General features: G+C 43.5%; 1 protein-coding gene across 3 annotated transcripts in view; it reads right to left on the reverse strand.

The window, feature by feature from the left end:
* The window catches only part of ACSF2 (acyl-CoA synthetase family member 2), a 72968-nt gene extending 58540 nt beyond the window's left edge, over nucleotides 1-14428 (reverse strand). For 2 of the 3 annotated variants that reach the window (XR_014788264.1, XM_084837960.1), the window contains exon 1: nucleotides 14235-14428. Coding sequence is in view for 1 of the 3 variants with exons in the window: in XM_084837960.1 (XP_084694086.1) it covers nucleotides 14235-14335 (101 nt within the window). In the remaining 2 variants the exon portion in view is untranslated. Of the gene's footprint in view, nucleotides 1-13668; nucleotides 14011-14234 lie in introns of those variants that run through there. The other variant, XM_084837962.1, reaches the window with a different exon arrangement.
* Nucleotides 14429-14789: the final 361 nt, after the last annotated feature.

Genomic DNA, 14789 nt, shown 5'->3' on the forward strand with positions numbered 1-14789 from the left:
TTCAGCTCAGTCTGATTAAATACGAAAATTAATAATGATGATGTCTTACATGGACCCAGAAAGATGCATTTCATTTTATGCTTTTAACAGCAGGCCAATTTTATTATTATATAAAAAGTTGCTGTTGCTATTATTATTATTATATTCTTTATTATCAATTAAATATAATTGATAACATTTTTATCAATTTATCAAGCATTCTTTTTCTTTCTTAGAGCAATCCTATACTCAGACTACATCAGATCCTGAAACGGGTGCCAAATCTTATGCCTGCTCAGCCCAGGAGGAGCAGGGAAAATGCCTAAAATGAAAAAATAACAAATGGCAGGAAAAGACAGACACGCCCCTGGTGTAACTCAGATCTCCAGCAGAGCCTATCCATCAGGGACTGCCAGCAATGATGCATCGGTGATATGTGGACATGAAGGCAGCCAATTTGTGTGGGCCGTTACACACTGTGTCCAGCATGGTGCCACATCTGTGAAATAGAAAAACAGAAACAACCAGGCTGAGGCACCAACTAAAGCTATAAGAATGCTTTAGCACACACCAGAAAGTGGGCAGAGAAATGGTCAGGAGTTGCTTGTTTTAGTCCCCCTCACAACCATTGGCAAAGTTCCCCCCACCCCATGGAAGTAACACATACTAGTAGCCTACAACTCCATTTTAGCCATTTTGGCAACATACCTGAGATGTCAATCTCATGCTGCCCTTATACAAATCTATGGTGTGTCCACAGTTAGAATACTGTGTACAGGTTTGGTCACCACACCTAAGAAAATATATTGTAGAGTTGGAAAAAGTGCAGAAGAGGGCAACTCAAGTGATCAAGGGGCTGGACCAACTCCCCTACACAGGAAGGTTATGACAGCTGGAATTGTTTAGCCTGGAGAAAAGGTGAGTAAGGGGATACATGATAGAGGTATACAATATTATGCATGGTTTGGAGAAAGAGGGTAGGGAGATATTTTTCTCCCTCTTTCCTAATACTAGAACCTGGGGTCATTCCATGAAGTTGACTGGTGGGAGCTTCTGGACAGTTAAACGGAAGTACTTCTTCACACAGCTCATAGTTAAACTATGGAATTCGCTATCACAAGACGTAGTCACGGCCACCAATTTGGATGGCTTTAAAAGGGGGTTGGACAAATTCCTGGAGGAGAAAGCTATCTACGACTCGTAGTTCTGATGGTTATATGCTACCTCCAGTATCAGAGGCAGTATGCCTATGTACACCAGTTGCTGGGGAACATGGGTGGGAGGGTGCTATTGCACTCATGTCCTGCTTCTATGTTTCCCATGGGCAGCTGGTTGGCCACTGCGTGAGCAGAATGCTGGACTATGATCCAGCATGTCGCTTCTTATGTTCTACTGGTGTATTTTGTAATGGCAGCATCATATCTTGCATTTCCCTGGCACATTGAGACTTCCACCAAATTCTATGCCCCCTGAATTGATATAGATCACTCTGTCAGTCACTTTCATTACAGTACTACTCACTGCAATCAGATATACAGCTCTCCTTTTGAACATTTAACCCTATACATCCAGGCTATCTCTGCATTTTCAGCCTTGGCCTAAAATGAAATTTGCACACTGTGTTTAAAATATCTGTACCAAAACTAAAATGTCTACAAGGAACTAGGCTGGATTTTTTTTTAATGGACTGAAAGAGATGTTGGTTTGTTTAAGTCACTAATGGTGTGCTTGTGATTCCCTGCAGGTTAAATTACTCCCAGTCATTTTTTGATCTCACAAAGTTTTGCTGCTAAGATATTATCTACCTGAACAAAATTCTTTATTTGCATTGTTCATGATCTCTGACTGTGTATTATGTTAGTTTTCTACCTCAATAGATATTTTTATGGGGAAAACTATGGGGCAAAATGATAGCAAAATGCTGTAAGGATATCAAATTTATCCTGTGGTAGAAGCCAAAATGACAAGCCAAACATGGGTTTGTATCCAATGTTAGTCCTACATAGACTAGACCCACTGAAATGAATGGGACTTATTAGACATATGTCCTATTCATTTCAAAGTGTCTGCTCTAAACAGGACTAACATTGGATACAACCCTTGGTGTTTGCTCAGTCTTAGAATTTGATAATTTATACATTTGAATGAACTAGTATGATTGTCTGACCCACTCTCCAGGCAAGTTGGTAATCCTAATTACCTGGAGGAAAAATAAATGATCATGTACCAATGCTGGTAACTGAATAGCACTGGTGGTCTACTACCTTTCACTCTATTTGGTTTTGACCTGCTATTTTATTTGTTAGTACATAACTGTCAACTCCAAGCTGTGCACCAGGGATACTTCCAGAGACACCCCCCCAGCGCTACCAACAAAAAGCATCGTGCAGCTATTCCATTTTCCCCTTGAATTTTTTGTGTTGAAAAAAAGATTTTGGCCTTCTCTACATGAGCAATTTGTTGCACGCTTGTGATTGGCCACTCACAGAAGTTTGCAAGTCCTTTACAAGACGTTGTCAACCTTAAGGATGTCTTCCATGCCTTCCCCTCGCTTTAAAAAAAGATCAGAGATAACACACTATTTAAAATTATTGCAGGATATCCCCAGTGTGTAAAGCCGCCATTGTGCTATAAACCAGCCACTATATGGCACTGCTTCATTGAACCTTATGGAGCATTGCTGAGAGGGGAAGTTTTCAATTACAAATCATGTGGTCGCCATCTCAAGGAGCCCATAGTGTGAATGCGGAAAGAATCAAGAAGAAAAAAGCCTGGTAAGGGTGTGTGTGTGTGTGGAGGGGGGGTTTCCTTAATGTAGAGTCGCCCATAAGAAGCAGTTGGAAAATGCAGGAGGGTTACAAAAGCAAGAAGGAAAATCCTATAAACAATGCTGAGTGACTGCACAATAAAACCTTGTCTGGGGAAACTGTGAAGTGGGGGGGGGGAGCTAAGCATCATTAGCAAAGGAAGACAAAGGATGTATAAGTTATTCAAGGCTTAAGATTTTAATTGTGGCATACCAGCATGGACCAAGATAAGCAATGTGATCAAAGCATTTCAATATGCTATTGTGATATAGCAGGTCTGCTAGTGGAGCCAAATCCCCCAAACAAGCACAGCATTTTCTCTCTACCTCTTTCTTTCATTTTTTTTTTCACATGAAACATTAAAGTTACCTAGGCTAGGAGTCTCTCTCTTGCTATTTGTGAGTAAGCATGACGTTTGTCAATACAGAAAAGAAAATGGGAAGAGCAATGCTAGAATTGAGTGCACATTTTACTTCTGCACTATAAACCCTTCAAATGGGGAAACGTTTTCATATCATCTTGGAAAGTAATCCCAAAGCTTGGTGTACATTGCAAAAATATTCAGTGATATGTACAGCTTCACAGACTTGCAATCTTCTCCAAACTTGATCAGCCAAATTTCTTTCCTTTCCTCATTTAGTTCTTCTGCTCATGTTCAAAAATTGAGAAAGAGATCAATGATTTGGTTAGCCAGTGGGACTGAGTATAATAAATCCCAAACTCAGGCTTTTGATACAATCACTTCTTTACAATTCACACATCTTTATTGTTGTTGTTGTTGTTACATTTCTATCTTGTCTTTTTTCCTCTTGCAAGGGACCCAAGGTAGCTTACATGGTCCTCCTCCTCTCCATTTTATCCTCACAACAACAACCCTGTGAGGTGGGTTGGGCTGAGAGTCAGTGACTGACTCAGAGTCACCCAGTGAGCTTCATGCCAAGTGGATACTGGAACCCAGATCTCCCAGATCCCAGTCCAACACTCTGACCATTACATCACACTGGCTCTCTTTACAATACACTTTTTAATCATTAGCTTTTGGTATCATATATTCTCCAGATAGTGGTGGGGGGGGGACCACTTACAACATCCTTTTACACCTACAGCCTGCAACTCTAACGATCAAAGGCCTGTTCACAGTAGCCATGCTGACCTCTGGAGTAAATTCTGAGGTGACAATGGATGCCATTCAAAGAGAAGCTGCAGCAGGGTCTTCATCTCCAGTGTGAGCTAAGCTTCCTTCCCGCACTGTCATTTGTAGGACAGACTATACTACATTCTACCACATCAAATGCTGGGCCAGCCACTGATCATGCCCCTCCCTGCATACTTCAAGCAGGCTGTTTGCCTGCCTTTAAAAAATAAAGATTAAGTACCACACGTGCATTCATTTATTTTATATGTTCATCCTTCTTATTAAAACACACACACAAACAAAAGTAAAATAAGTACATTTTAGCAATATGTTAAAACAGTTACAAAACAGCTCTGGGCCTTGGGGTATGCGTCTTAGTTACCATCCTTATCTGGCTCTTGCTGCAAATATGCAGAACTTGACTCTAAACAGAAAAGGATGTGTTTGTTTTGAAAGGGGAGAATGCAGTTCCAAATCAGCCCCACTACTGTAAAAAATTTTACACATCTGCCTTAAATATAGAACTGAGGGGAGTGTCACTCCTCTCACACTGCAGGAGAAGTTAGGCAGTAAAGAAGAGCAAAATCTCATAGTCCTGATCTTCCTATTTGTGCAATTACACAGATTATCCATTTTATTATATTTCAACCCAGGCCATAATAATAGTGCTATGATAGAACGAAGGTGATCAGGAGAGGAGGAAGCAAACGGAGAAAGGTATAAACCAGCAGGCAAATGTTCAACAGGATCAACTTTTATTATCTAGAAACTGTTGGCCAAGTTAGATAAATAAACCAGTAAAGATTTTTTTTTTTTTTAAATTGCAGCAGAGATACCTCTGCATGGGGAATTTTATAATTCCAGTAAATGTACTTCCAAAGCTGGAAGAGAGGAAGAAATTGTTGCATGCTTGCATTGCTAGAACACTAGCTCAACTAAATACAAAGTTTTAGAAGCTACCAATCTGGCATCTCGCAGCCACTACATGCCCTAGATAAAGTATGCTAAAATTAGGAATCTAACTCCTAAAAATGGAAAGGTCCCTTGGTACCTCCCACCTCCACTTGTTGCTTTTAGCCTTGAAGGGACTGAACAATCTGCTCTTGCTTTTTGTGAGGGCTGCTTCTCATATTTTTTCCGATTCATGATCTTAACTCAAATGTACAGAAGCAGCTAAAAAAAATTCAAATGCTCATCTTTGTATGCATAGTCATGCATGAGCGAGTGTCTGGGTAAATCTCTGTATATATGGTTTACTCAGTGTTCATCTCAGATTTGGGTATAACTTTTCGTGCGTTATAAAAGATGCATGCCTTCACCTTTAATTACAAAGCCATTATGATAGTAGAAATAAGAACAAGTGTCAGCAGCAGCCAGACTTTCAGCAATTCCTCCAAGCATCTAGCCAAAAGCCTTCATGAACAACTAGGTCTTACATATGCATAGGTAAGCAGCCTTCCGGGAGAGGGCTCCTTGATAGTACAGAGAAGGTCCTAACTCCTCCTTGTTGCAGATGTTTAACATCCCAAACTGATCCAGTCTGGAGTAGAGCTCCTGAAGAATTTCCCTTAACTGGCAAATTGGTTTATAATGGGGAGAGGCAATCTGAAGTGTGCTGCTCCCAGGCTGTGGGGCTTTATAGGTCAAAATCAGCATCTTGAAATGAGCCTGAAAGCACACTGGTAGCCAGTACAGTTGGTACAACACTGGCTGGCTGCGTTGTCAGCTGCCTTTACCTATCAAAAGGCATGCTGTGATATACTGCACTAGCTGCAGTTTCTGGACCATCTTGAAGAGTGTATAACAGTAGTCAATCCCTTAGGTTACCATAACATCAGTAACTATTACAAGGTTCTTCTTTTCTAGGAGGGGGCATAGCTAATGTATCAGATGGAAATGATACAAGGCCAATGGAGTGAACAGTTTATCCAACAGATAAATACTCCCAGGCTACACTCATGCTCCAATAATGCAAAATATATCACCAATATTTGTGCAGATGAATCTCTGCATGTGTGTCACAGAACTACGAAGCATTGCAGAGGATTATGGACTTTGCAGGGCACTAATCAGACCTGTTGGGTAGTTGATCCAACTCAGCCTTCCCAATCTGTACCCTTCAGATGCTGGATGTGCTTGCTGGGGATTATGGGAATTCTAGTCCAACACATCTGGAATGCACCAAGTTGGGGAAGGCTGCTCCAAGGGATCTGAGAGAATATGCCTAATACTCTCCTGTAGTTCTCCATTTTCTCTTATTGTTTCTCTGAACTCTGTTCTCCCCAGTTCTTTCACACCCTATGAGAAACCCCTCCACTTCCACAATCACATTAGACTGTCAGAAGTAGATAGCCACAATTCTTTGGACTGATGGGATGTGCTACACCTGCTACTGCTAAGCCTTGGCCTGTATGCCAATGTGTCTTCACAGTGTTCACACTGTTTCTTTTTCCTGAATCCCTTCAAGGAAGAAGAGGGATAAAGGGGTGAAAAAAACAATTCACACCTGCCTGCACTCACTAATGGGATTGGTACGCTGTTCAACTTTTTGGTGATCTAAAACTTTCAATTGACTGAGCAACAGGGCACCTTTTATTTGATTGCAGTCAAATATTCCACAAAATCAAGAAAGCCCTCAACTTTAAGTAGCAGCCTACCTTTTTCAAATTGCTTCATGGGGTCATCTGATAGCAGTGACAGAAATGAGGACCCTTGCCCCCCACTACTTCAAGAGTCTGGATCCTTTTCCCCTACTAATGAAGTCACATGGCCTAGCTTTTTCTACTGGCCATATGCTGTAAGCCTCTATTGCATTTGCCACAGAGAGAAGGGTCCTCCTCCATTTGATTAGGCACTGTGCTCTGTAAAGTTCCATGAGGGCAGGAACTGTACTCTGACAATAGTTCTTGTAATTAGCATTATATTTTACTTTTCAGTGTTTGTTCCAATAGAGTAATGCTTTGAATATTGACTATTATTTGACAATAGTTGATCATTTCATTGTTCTCTCAGTGCCTCCATAAACACTATGAATCCCATCATGTTCTTCGATGAAATAAAACTTTCAGAATCATCTTCCATTCAAAAACCTTTACACTTCTGCTAAAGATTAATGAGTGCCTGATTCTATTGCCTTTGTAACTTCTATCCTTAAGTGCCTAACATTCTGCTCTTAGCAACAGTAAGATTAGGAACAGCCAGGAATCCCAGATTCTTTTGTTGGCATGAAATTAGCTTGCAGAGATGCAGATGAAAAGGGGAGGCTGGGTAAATATTGTAGCTATTACGTATAATTATCAAAAGTTTTGCCCTGCCTTTCCATTCCAATATGGATATCAGGGTGGAAACTGAGCCCATAGAGCCCCAGAGCAGTTCTGATTCTGAGGAAGAACAGCAATCCGTGTTCTTCCTCAGAACACGGGAGAGATTCCTCCTGCCTGCATTCCTGAGAGAGATTGTGACCCTGGCAGCGAGAGAGCGGGGGAGGGGGCCTTGCTGGATGCTCGGCGCAGACACAGGGAGCGGCGCCAGATGGAGGGTGCCGAGAGGAGGCGCTCTGCTCGCTTGGTGCTAAAACAACGTTTGTGTCTCGAGGACCCAAGGGAAAGAGGGAGGATCTCTCCCTAGCCCATAAGTTCAGGGTCTTCCCGCAGTTCTCCTTCAAACGGGGACCAACTGCCTTACCTGGAGCTTAGGCTACTCTGCTATCTATCCCCAGTGCAGTTCCTTGCTTAGTTGCTAGTGATTAGTATCTGTAAGAGTCATAAAGTAATAAAGGAATAAAGCCTTGGAAAGAATCCTCGTCGTCTGTGTCCTGAGTTGGCTATTGGAGGGGACTGCAAGAGTCAGCTAGGGCACTCCTGACAATGGAGCATTCAATGTGGTAATTACTGCTATCAAAAAGTAATGAAGAGAAGTTCTCCTTCTCACGTGCTCAGCTCAGCAACCACAAATTCTCATGGGTCACATTGTGCAAGACAATCAGCATCTCCTAAAAGGCTAAGCAAATATGAGAAGGCTGGTATTCCACTTCTTTGGAAGTTTCCATGGAGAACAAGACCAGAGGAACAAGTAGTAACTGGCAATACTTAGACTTGGCACAATGATCAAACTCTTGCAGTTGCAAAGAAGCAAGGGAAACTGGATTTAGAAGGAGACAATGAAAACATGGAAGGAAAAACTGTTCTTTCTGACAAAATATGAAATGTCACAATGTTTTCTTCTGCTATTCTGGATTTCTCCTATAAGATAACAAGATGCGAAATAGGTCAGGGCTCCTGCAGTTTAAGCAGTTTGTGAAAGAAGGGATTTTAATAGGTGAGAAAAGCTGTACTTGCTGAAATTCCTTTTGCTGCATGAGTATTAAAAGCACAGGAGAACAGTCCTTCTTCCATCAGGGCTGCTTCCAGATGAGGATTTATTGTGGAATCACCATGGCCTGTTGATTCACAGCTTCGGGAGATCCACATGACACTGTCATCCATTTGTAATTCACTCGTGTTTTCTCAGTGCTGCATCCATCTTTCTTCTTACTGGAGAAAGTTCTTTTTCCTTTTTTTCTTTTTTTAGAAGGATGGAAGACTAAGACAATCCCCACAGGTTAGATGCTCTTAGCACGACTCTTTCATCTTTTTAAAGAGGTTTTGATGTGGCATCAAACCTATCAGGCAGTAGAACCTATCACAGCTCAGCACACATTCATCAGCTGCCTGATAAGTCACTCCCACATCAAAACCATGTCCTTTAAAAAATGGGGGGGGGCATAGAATATATGGCACTGGAAGGGACAGAACACGGTGGGATGTACACACAGAAAATTCACAATATTCCCCTGATAGCGTGGAAAGTCAACTGCAATTCCATTTGTAGTAGAAGACCAATGATGTGATAGCACTAACAGCCATCTGTCTGGATATGCCCCAAGTCTCCATCTTCACGGCCCTGTCAAAAACCATGTGCCGGGTGGGCTGCTCCTACCATCACCTGTGCAGTGATCTATTTCTGTGAGTCAGAATTAACATTTTAGATGTTACATTTCAGAAATGTAAGCTTCAAAAGCATCTTGTCCCCTTCTCTTTATTTTGCAAACCTGAGAGTCCCTTTAGCACCCCTGAGGTCATTCACACTTCCATATTAATTTCAACTTGATGGGGTTACTGAGTTACTGCCACTGATGGTGGACAACTCATCCAAACATCTTTTGATTTCTAACTAGCCAAGGCCACCTACAAGTCCCCAGGTTTTCCTCCATTTCCATAATCTTAGAAACATTTCTAAAGTAAAAGCTAAGATTATCAGGATTCTGAAAAGTCACCAGCAGACTTAATATACAGGAAACAATTTGTGCAGCCATGGTAAGTACAGTTGTATTCATTGATGCCACATTAAAACTACTATACTCTTAAATCTTTTCAGCCCAGTAATGCTTAACCCGAGATAGCCACAGAAGTGAAGCAGCCTGTTGTTTTATGTCTGGCACTTCATTGGACAAACTAGCACTGCCCCATGGTCCTGTTTTCTGCACTTCATGGTAACTGAATGAGCAAATCACATTGTATCTATGTGGCTCAGGACAGTATCCACATAGGTCCCTGGGCAATCCCTAAACCAATTCAGAGGCCCTCCATTAGGTAAGCCAATTAACACAGATAGTGCAATGAAAATCCTTTATCCCAATTCAAGTCAAATCTGAAATCAGAAATGCAATTTACAAAAACTGCGGGGAGAACACTTCAGCCTCTCAGGGCACTTTCTCACTAACCTCACTGACCTTAAAGAGGCCATCGTGGAGCAAAGAAACTTCAAAGGGAGATTAGAGCAAGAGACTGCTAAATTAGACTTCATCAACAAGTTTAATTATATCACCAGAGGCTTGAATCAGGACCAAGGATTTTTATCATACTACATGTATTAAGCAGATTAAAGGTAAAAGGTAAAGGTGTCCCCAACCAGTCATGTCCGACTCTAGGGTGCGGTGCTCATCCCCGTTTCTAAGCCGAAGAGCCAGCGCTGTCCAAAGACACTTCTGTGGTCATGTGGCTGGCATGACTGAACACCGAGGTGCACGGAACGCTGTTACCTTTCCCGCCGAGGCGGTACCTATTTATCTACTTGCAATTTCTTGCTTTCGAACTGCTAGGTTGGCAGAAGCTGGGACTGAAGACAGGAGCTCACTCCGTCACGCGGCACTCGGGTCTCGAACTGCTGACCTGCCAACCTTCCAGTCTGCAGTTCAGCGTCTTGCTGATGGGAGTTGTAGTCCAAAACAACTGGTGGGTTCCAAGTTGGGGAAGACTGCATTACAGGCATTGAAAAAGGGTGCTAGAGGTCTTTCTTGGCTAGCAAAGACCTAGCCAAGAAGAAGTGAACCTATTGCTCCTTCAGATCTATGTGAAATATTATGCTTATGCTTGCAGTAAGTATTAAAAGGCTTGGGTAATGTACTGCGAGTCAGGGACTTGTAACTAAGAGATGCTTCCCTAATCATATACTGACAGCCTGAAATAGTGTGAACTTAAAAAGTGCTGTGCAGAGAGGAAACCATAAGAAAAGAGGATGTATGGTGCATGTGGGAGGGAGAGACCTGGAGGGGGAAGAGGGGGAAACATTAGCCCTAGTTGATGTGGGGCATGCAATAAACCAATAATTTCCCAATGAATAGTAACTAAAATTAATGCAAGGCCCTTTGTCCCATGTTATAGGGAGGCTTTCACTTTTCACACAGGTAGTGCTTCCAGACAAGAGATTGGATCCAACTTTGTCATTCCACCAGCAGAAGAGATACCTCTAATTGAACAGGACTTCCCTGTCACCTTTCCCCCCTGCAGCTACCTGTGCACCCCCCAAATCTGCTCCAGAGGATTAGGGGACTTTTATGGGGTCTAGACAACAAGGTCTTCCACTTAAAACCTTCCTGTGTTTTCTCACCATTTCTTCCATCTTTTTTCATACTGCAGAAAATCCATTAAGGAGAAAAAGATGGAATAGCTGCACAATGCCTTCTACTTAGTAATGCTAGGAGTCCTCCATCTGGAAGCATCCAGAGACTGGGAAAGACATTTATACACATATCATCTTTCTTATATACAATGTGACCAATATAGCGTTTGTCCAACATGTAGCACAAAGTTAGAATGAGAATGATGTTATTAGTCATTTTTGCTTTTAGAAGACAGAGGGACATAGTTACACAAAGAAAGGAAGGCATATACAAGAGAGGAGAAACAAGGTGGAAAGTAAAGTGAGAAGAATCAACATAGTCAGCTCCAGTCATGTTGATTTAAGACGAGGTGACACTCAAGCTTCAAAAAGAACTTCCTTGTCAGTAGTTTCCAGGATAAGTCTGCCTATTCCATCCCTGACCAACAGGAAAAGGCCTGGGTCTTGCTTCTGTCTGAACATCCGAGGACTAGCCATCCCCTTTGCTGAAGATGTACATCAGGTTGCCACTGAGCCTTTATTGTTTGGTCATTATCCTGTGGTATCGTTGTGGGGAAATTGTTATGGTTAATAGCCTTGTAGGCAAAAGATGAACTTGTAGTGACTGTATTGCAGAATCAAACTGAGTTGTATCTTTTCCCCTTTTTTGTGGCCTGGATTTCTGTTCCTGAGTGGAGGGTTTGGTTCACCCTTACACTGAGTTGAGTCAGAGTTTACACTAGGAGTTGCCATGACTTGTGTGACACACTTTGGGGTCAGTGGAATCTGTAGAATAACAAATTGTGATAAGGGAAGAAACGGATTAACAAGTGCTATTGGTAAGTATGGCATATTTTATGAGCAGTCCTGTTTATTCTCTCTGTGTGTGTATGTCTGTGTGTGTGTGGAGGGGGCAGCTTAGAAAAGCTTTTAGCACGATGTTGGGGTGCAGAGTTTGTTAGCTCTGGTCCTGTACACCAGATTTGCATTATTATCTCATCACAAAGGCTTGGAAGGAGTAACAATAATATAAAGGGCTTAAAAAGAAGGGGGAAACTAGCCACATTGCAGGCTTCCTGTTGACTTTCAGAGGTAACCACTGAGCAAGTGAAGTGAATCAAAAACAACAGAGTTCATTTTTTAATGAAATTGCTGGACCCAAACCACATGCATTCCATTAACGTATTTTGCCAAAAACATCTCTAATACCAGCAAATGAGCCAAGAACAGCACAGGGTCTGGCAAGGGGAGGGGCCTTGTTGCAAATGCAGGACACAATAGAAACAAACACAACAGTATCTGAAAATGGCAACTGAGCATGGAAATACAAGAGCCTCCCTGGAAAACTTGGTCTAGAGCTTGCAAGAAAAGTTGTTCAGTTGTTATACTGAACAACTTTTGTGGGTTTTTAAAAAGAATTAAATTCAGAGGAAATCATGGCATTCAATTTTAATGATTAAAACATAACCATCAACTTAGCTTGGTTGATCTTAACCACCCCTCTACACCTGTTGATTCAATGTAAGTTTTTCAGCTGTGTACTCCAGTACTGTCACTACAGAAATTACAGAGAACGCAAGCCAGAGTTGTGCATATAGCTCTCTGGGAAAGGAGAAGTATTATGCCCTGAATTCATAAAAGGGCTCATGTTACCCAGATTCACCCAACGTGTACTCTCCTTTGTGCATGAATTGAAATGGTCCTGCCCTTTTGTGCATTGGGCCTGCAATGATTGCCTGGCCATTCCCCACCAACACTATGCTAGCTTGAATCACAAGCCAAATAAAGGCAGTTCACATCCCACACCATCAAAGTTTCACCAGTTCATAACACAGGTTGTAAAGAGCATAAAAGAACCAGCAGGGTATAACTGCTCCCTGCTCCCCAAATTCTTGTACCAGTACCATGAAGAAAGAACTTTACACGTCCCTATATTCAAGGTGGTGATGGTGGGGGTGCTTTATATTCACTCATGTTCAAGCTGCCTGACTTATATCTACAGAAACTTGGCTGGTTGATAATGAACATGGGAACTTTGAAGCAATATCCACTGCTACAATCAGAGAGATGAAGCAACTACTGAGATAAATGTTTTGGGGGGTTGGACTCGATGGCCTCGTAGGCCCCTTCCAACCCTACTATTCTATGATTCTACTATTCTATACATTGCTACAGCCAGGACTGAAGAGAAAAAAAGGAGCAGGAAAGTAGTCATGAGAACATTGTTGAGAAGTTACTTAGGGGCACAATCCTATGCATGTTTAGACAGAAAAAAAGTCCTATACTCCCAGCATTCCCCAGCCAGCCATGCTGTCTAAACATACATAGGATTGTATGTTTACAGACTTCTGTTTCTACTCCCCAGTCCATACGCACATTTCAAATAATTCTTATTCTCTATTCACTATCCCAAAGTCAGGACCTCCAGCCTTTCCGTAGTAAGTTTTATGGGGGAATCCAGTTTTAGAAACTTCTTATTGGCCCTGGCTGTGAAATACGAACAAAATGGAGGAGGAAAAAAATTCAGATAGTTTATTATCTGAAGGACTGAACTAGAGGTTAATATCCAAAATGCTCAGATATATTTGGACAAATGTGGGAGTGTTCTTATATGATTAGATTGATGAAGTGTGCAAACATCAGGGAATGTTAGTAACTTTGGGATATATCATATATTTATTTCATATATCCTTCCCGAATGCAACACGCCCCTTGACTTCTCTCTCCTTCCATCCCGCAACTACCTTCATCCCAACTTCTCTGGGGCATTTACTCTGAAGCACCCACCCTCACCTGCCCTCCCACCTCAGGGCTCATACGCCTACACACCAAATAAAAGGTAAAGGTGTCCCCAACCAGTCGGTAAAGGTGTCCCCAACCAGTCATGTCCAACTCTAGGGTGCGGTGCTCATCCCCGTTTCTAAGCCGAAGAGCCAGCGCTGTCCAAAGACGCTTCCGTGGTCATGTGGCCGGCATGACTGAACACCGAGGTGCACGGAACGCTGTTACCTTTCCCGCCAAGGCGGTACCTATTTGTCTACTTGCAATTTCTTGCTTTCGAACTGCTAGGTTGGCAGGAGCTGGGACTGAAGACGGGAGCTCACTCCGTCACGCGGCACTCGGGTCTCAAACTGCTGTCCTGCGACCTTCCAGTCTGCAGTTCAGCGTCTTAACCACTAAGCCACACACCAAATACAGGACCCCAAGTCACCTGGCCCACTCCCTGTTGCTCTGTCCCCAGGTACCCCCGCCCCCTTTCTTGAACTTCACTTAGCGCCCCCCCCCCCCGGGCTGTCTCCAAAGCCTTCCTTGCCCTGCAGTATGTGCCACATTCACCCTCTGCTCTTTCCCAAAGAGCCCACTGCCGCCGGGCACCTGTTCCGTTGCCCCTGTACCTGCCCCGGTGAATGCCCCGGAGGCCCGCTCGAGTCAGCAGCAGCGCAGACAGAGACTCCTGAGCGACTCTCTTCAGCGAGGCAGTGACAGACGAAGCCATGTGTGTTCCCAGCGGCGCACGGGCGCAGGCGGCAGCTCCTCCACGCCCTCAGGCAGCCCGCGCGCTTGCAACTTCTGCTCGCTCCAGCAGGGCAAAGGAGGGAGCCAGGAGCAGCAGCAGACACCGCTCGGAGCCGGGCGGGAGGGGGACGAGGAGGAGGCTGGGAAGGGGTGGCGCTGCCGCCAATGCGCCGCCCGCTTAGCGACAGCGCCTTCTCTGTCGGGCCAACGGGCTGCGTGTATCTGCTTCGCCGCGTCAGCAGAAGGAAGTACAGATGGGCGGGGAAGGAGGCCGCCTGCCAGCGCGGCGTGGCCGCTTCTCCCCAGGGGTGGCGCTCGAGGGGGATGGAGGCATGGGCCCCCCCAAACAAGGCGCTCCCCCCCCAGTGCTGGACTCCTGTCGTTACTTGAAGGAAAGGCACGTTTCACATATACAAGTGCATTCCTACACTATC

The sequence above is a fragment of the Heloderma suspectum genome, chromosome 2 (genome assembly GCF_057233095.1).
Source record: "Heloderma suspectum isolate Gila_16-S chromosome 2, 16-S_ref, whole genome shotgun sequence".
In the NCBI taxonomy this organism is placed as follows: domain Eukaryota; kingdom Metazoa; phylum Chordata; class Lepidosauria; order Squamata; family Helodermatidae; genus Heloderma; species Heloderma suspectum.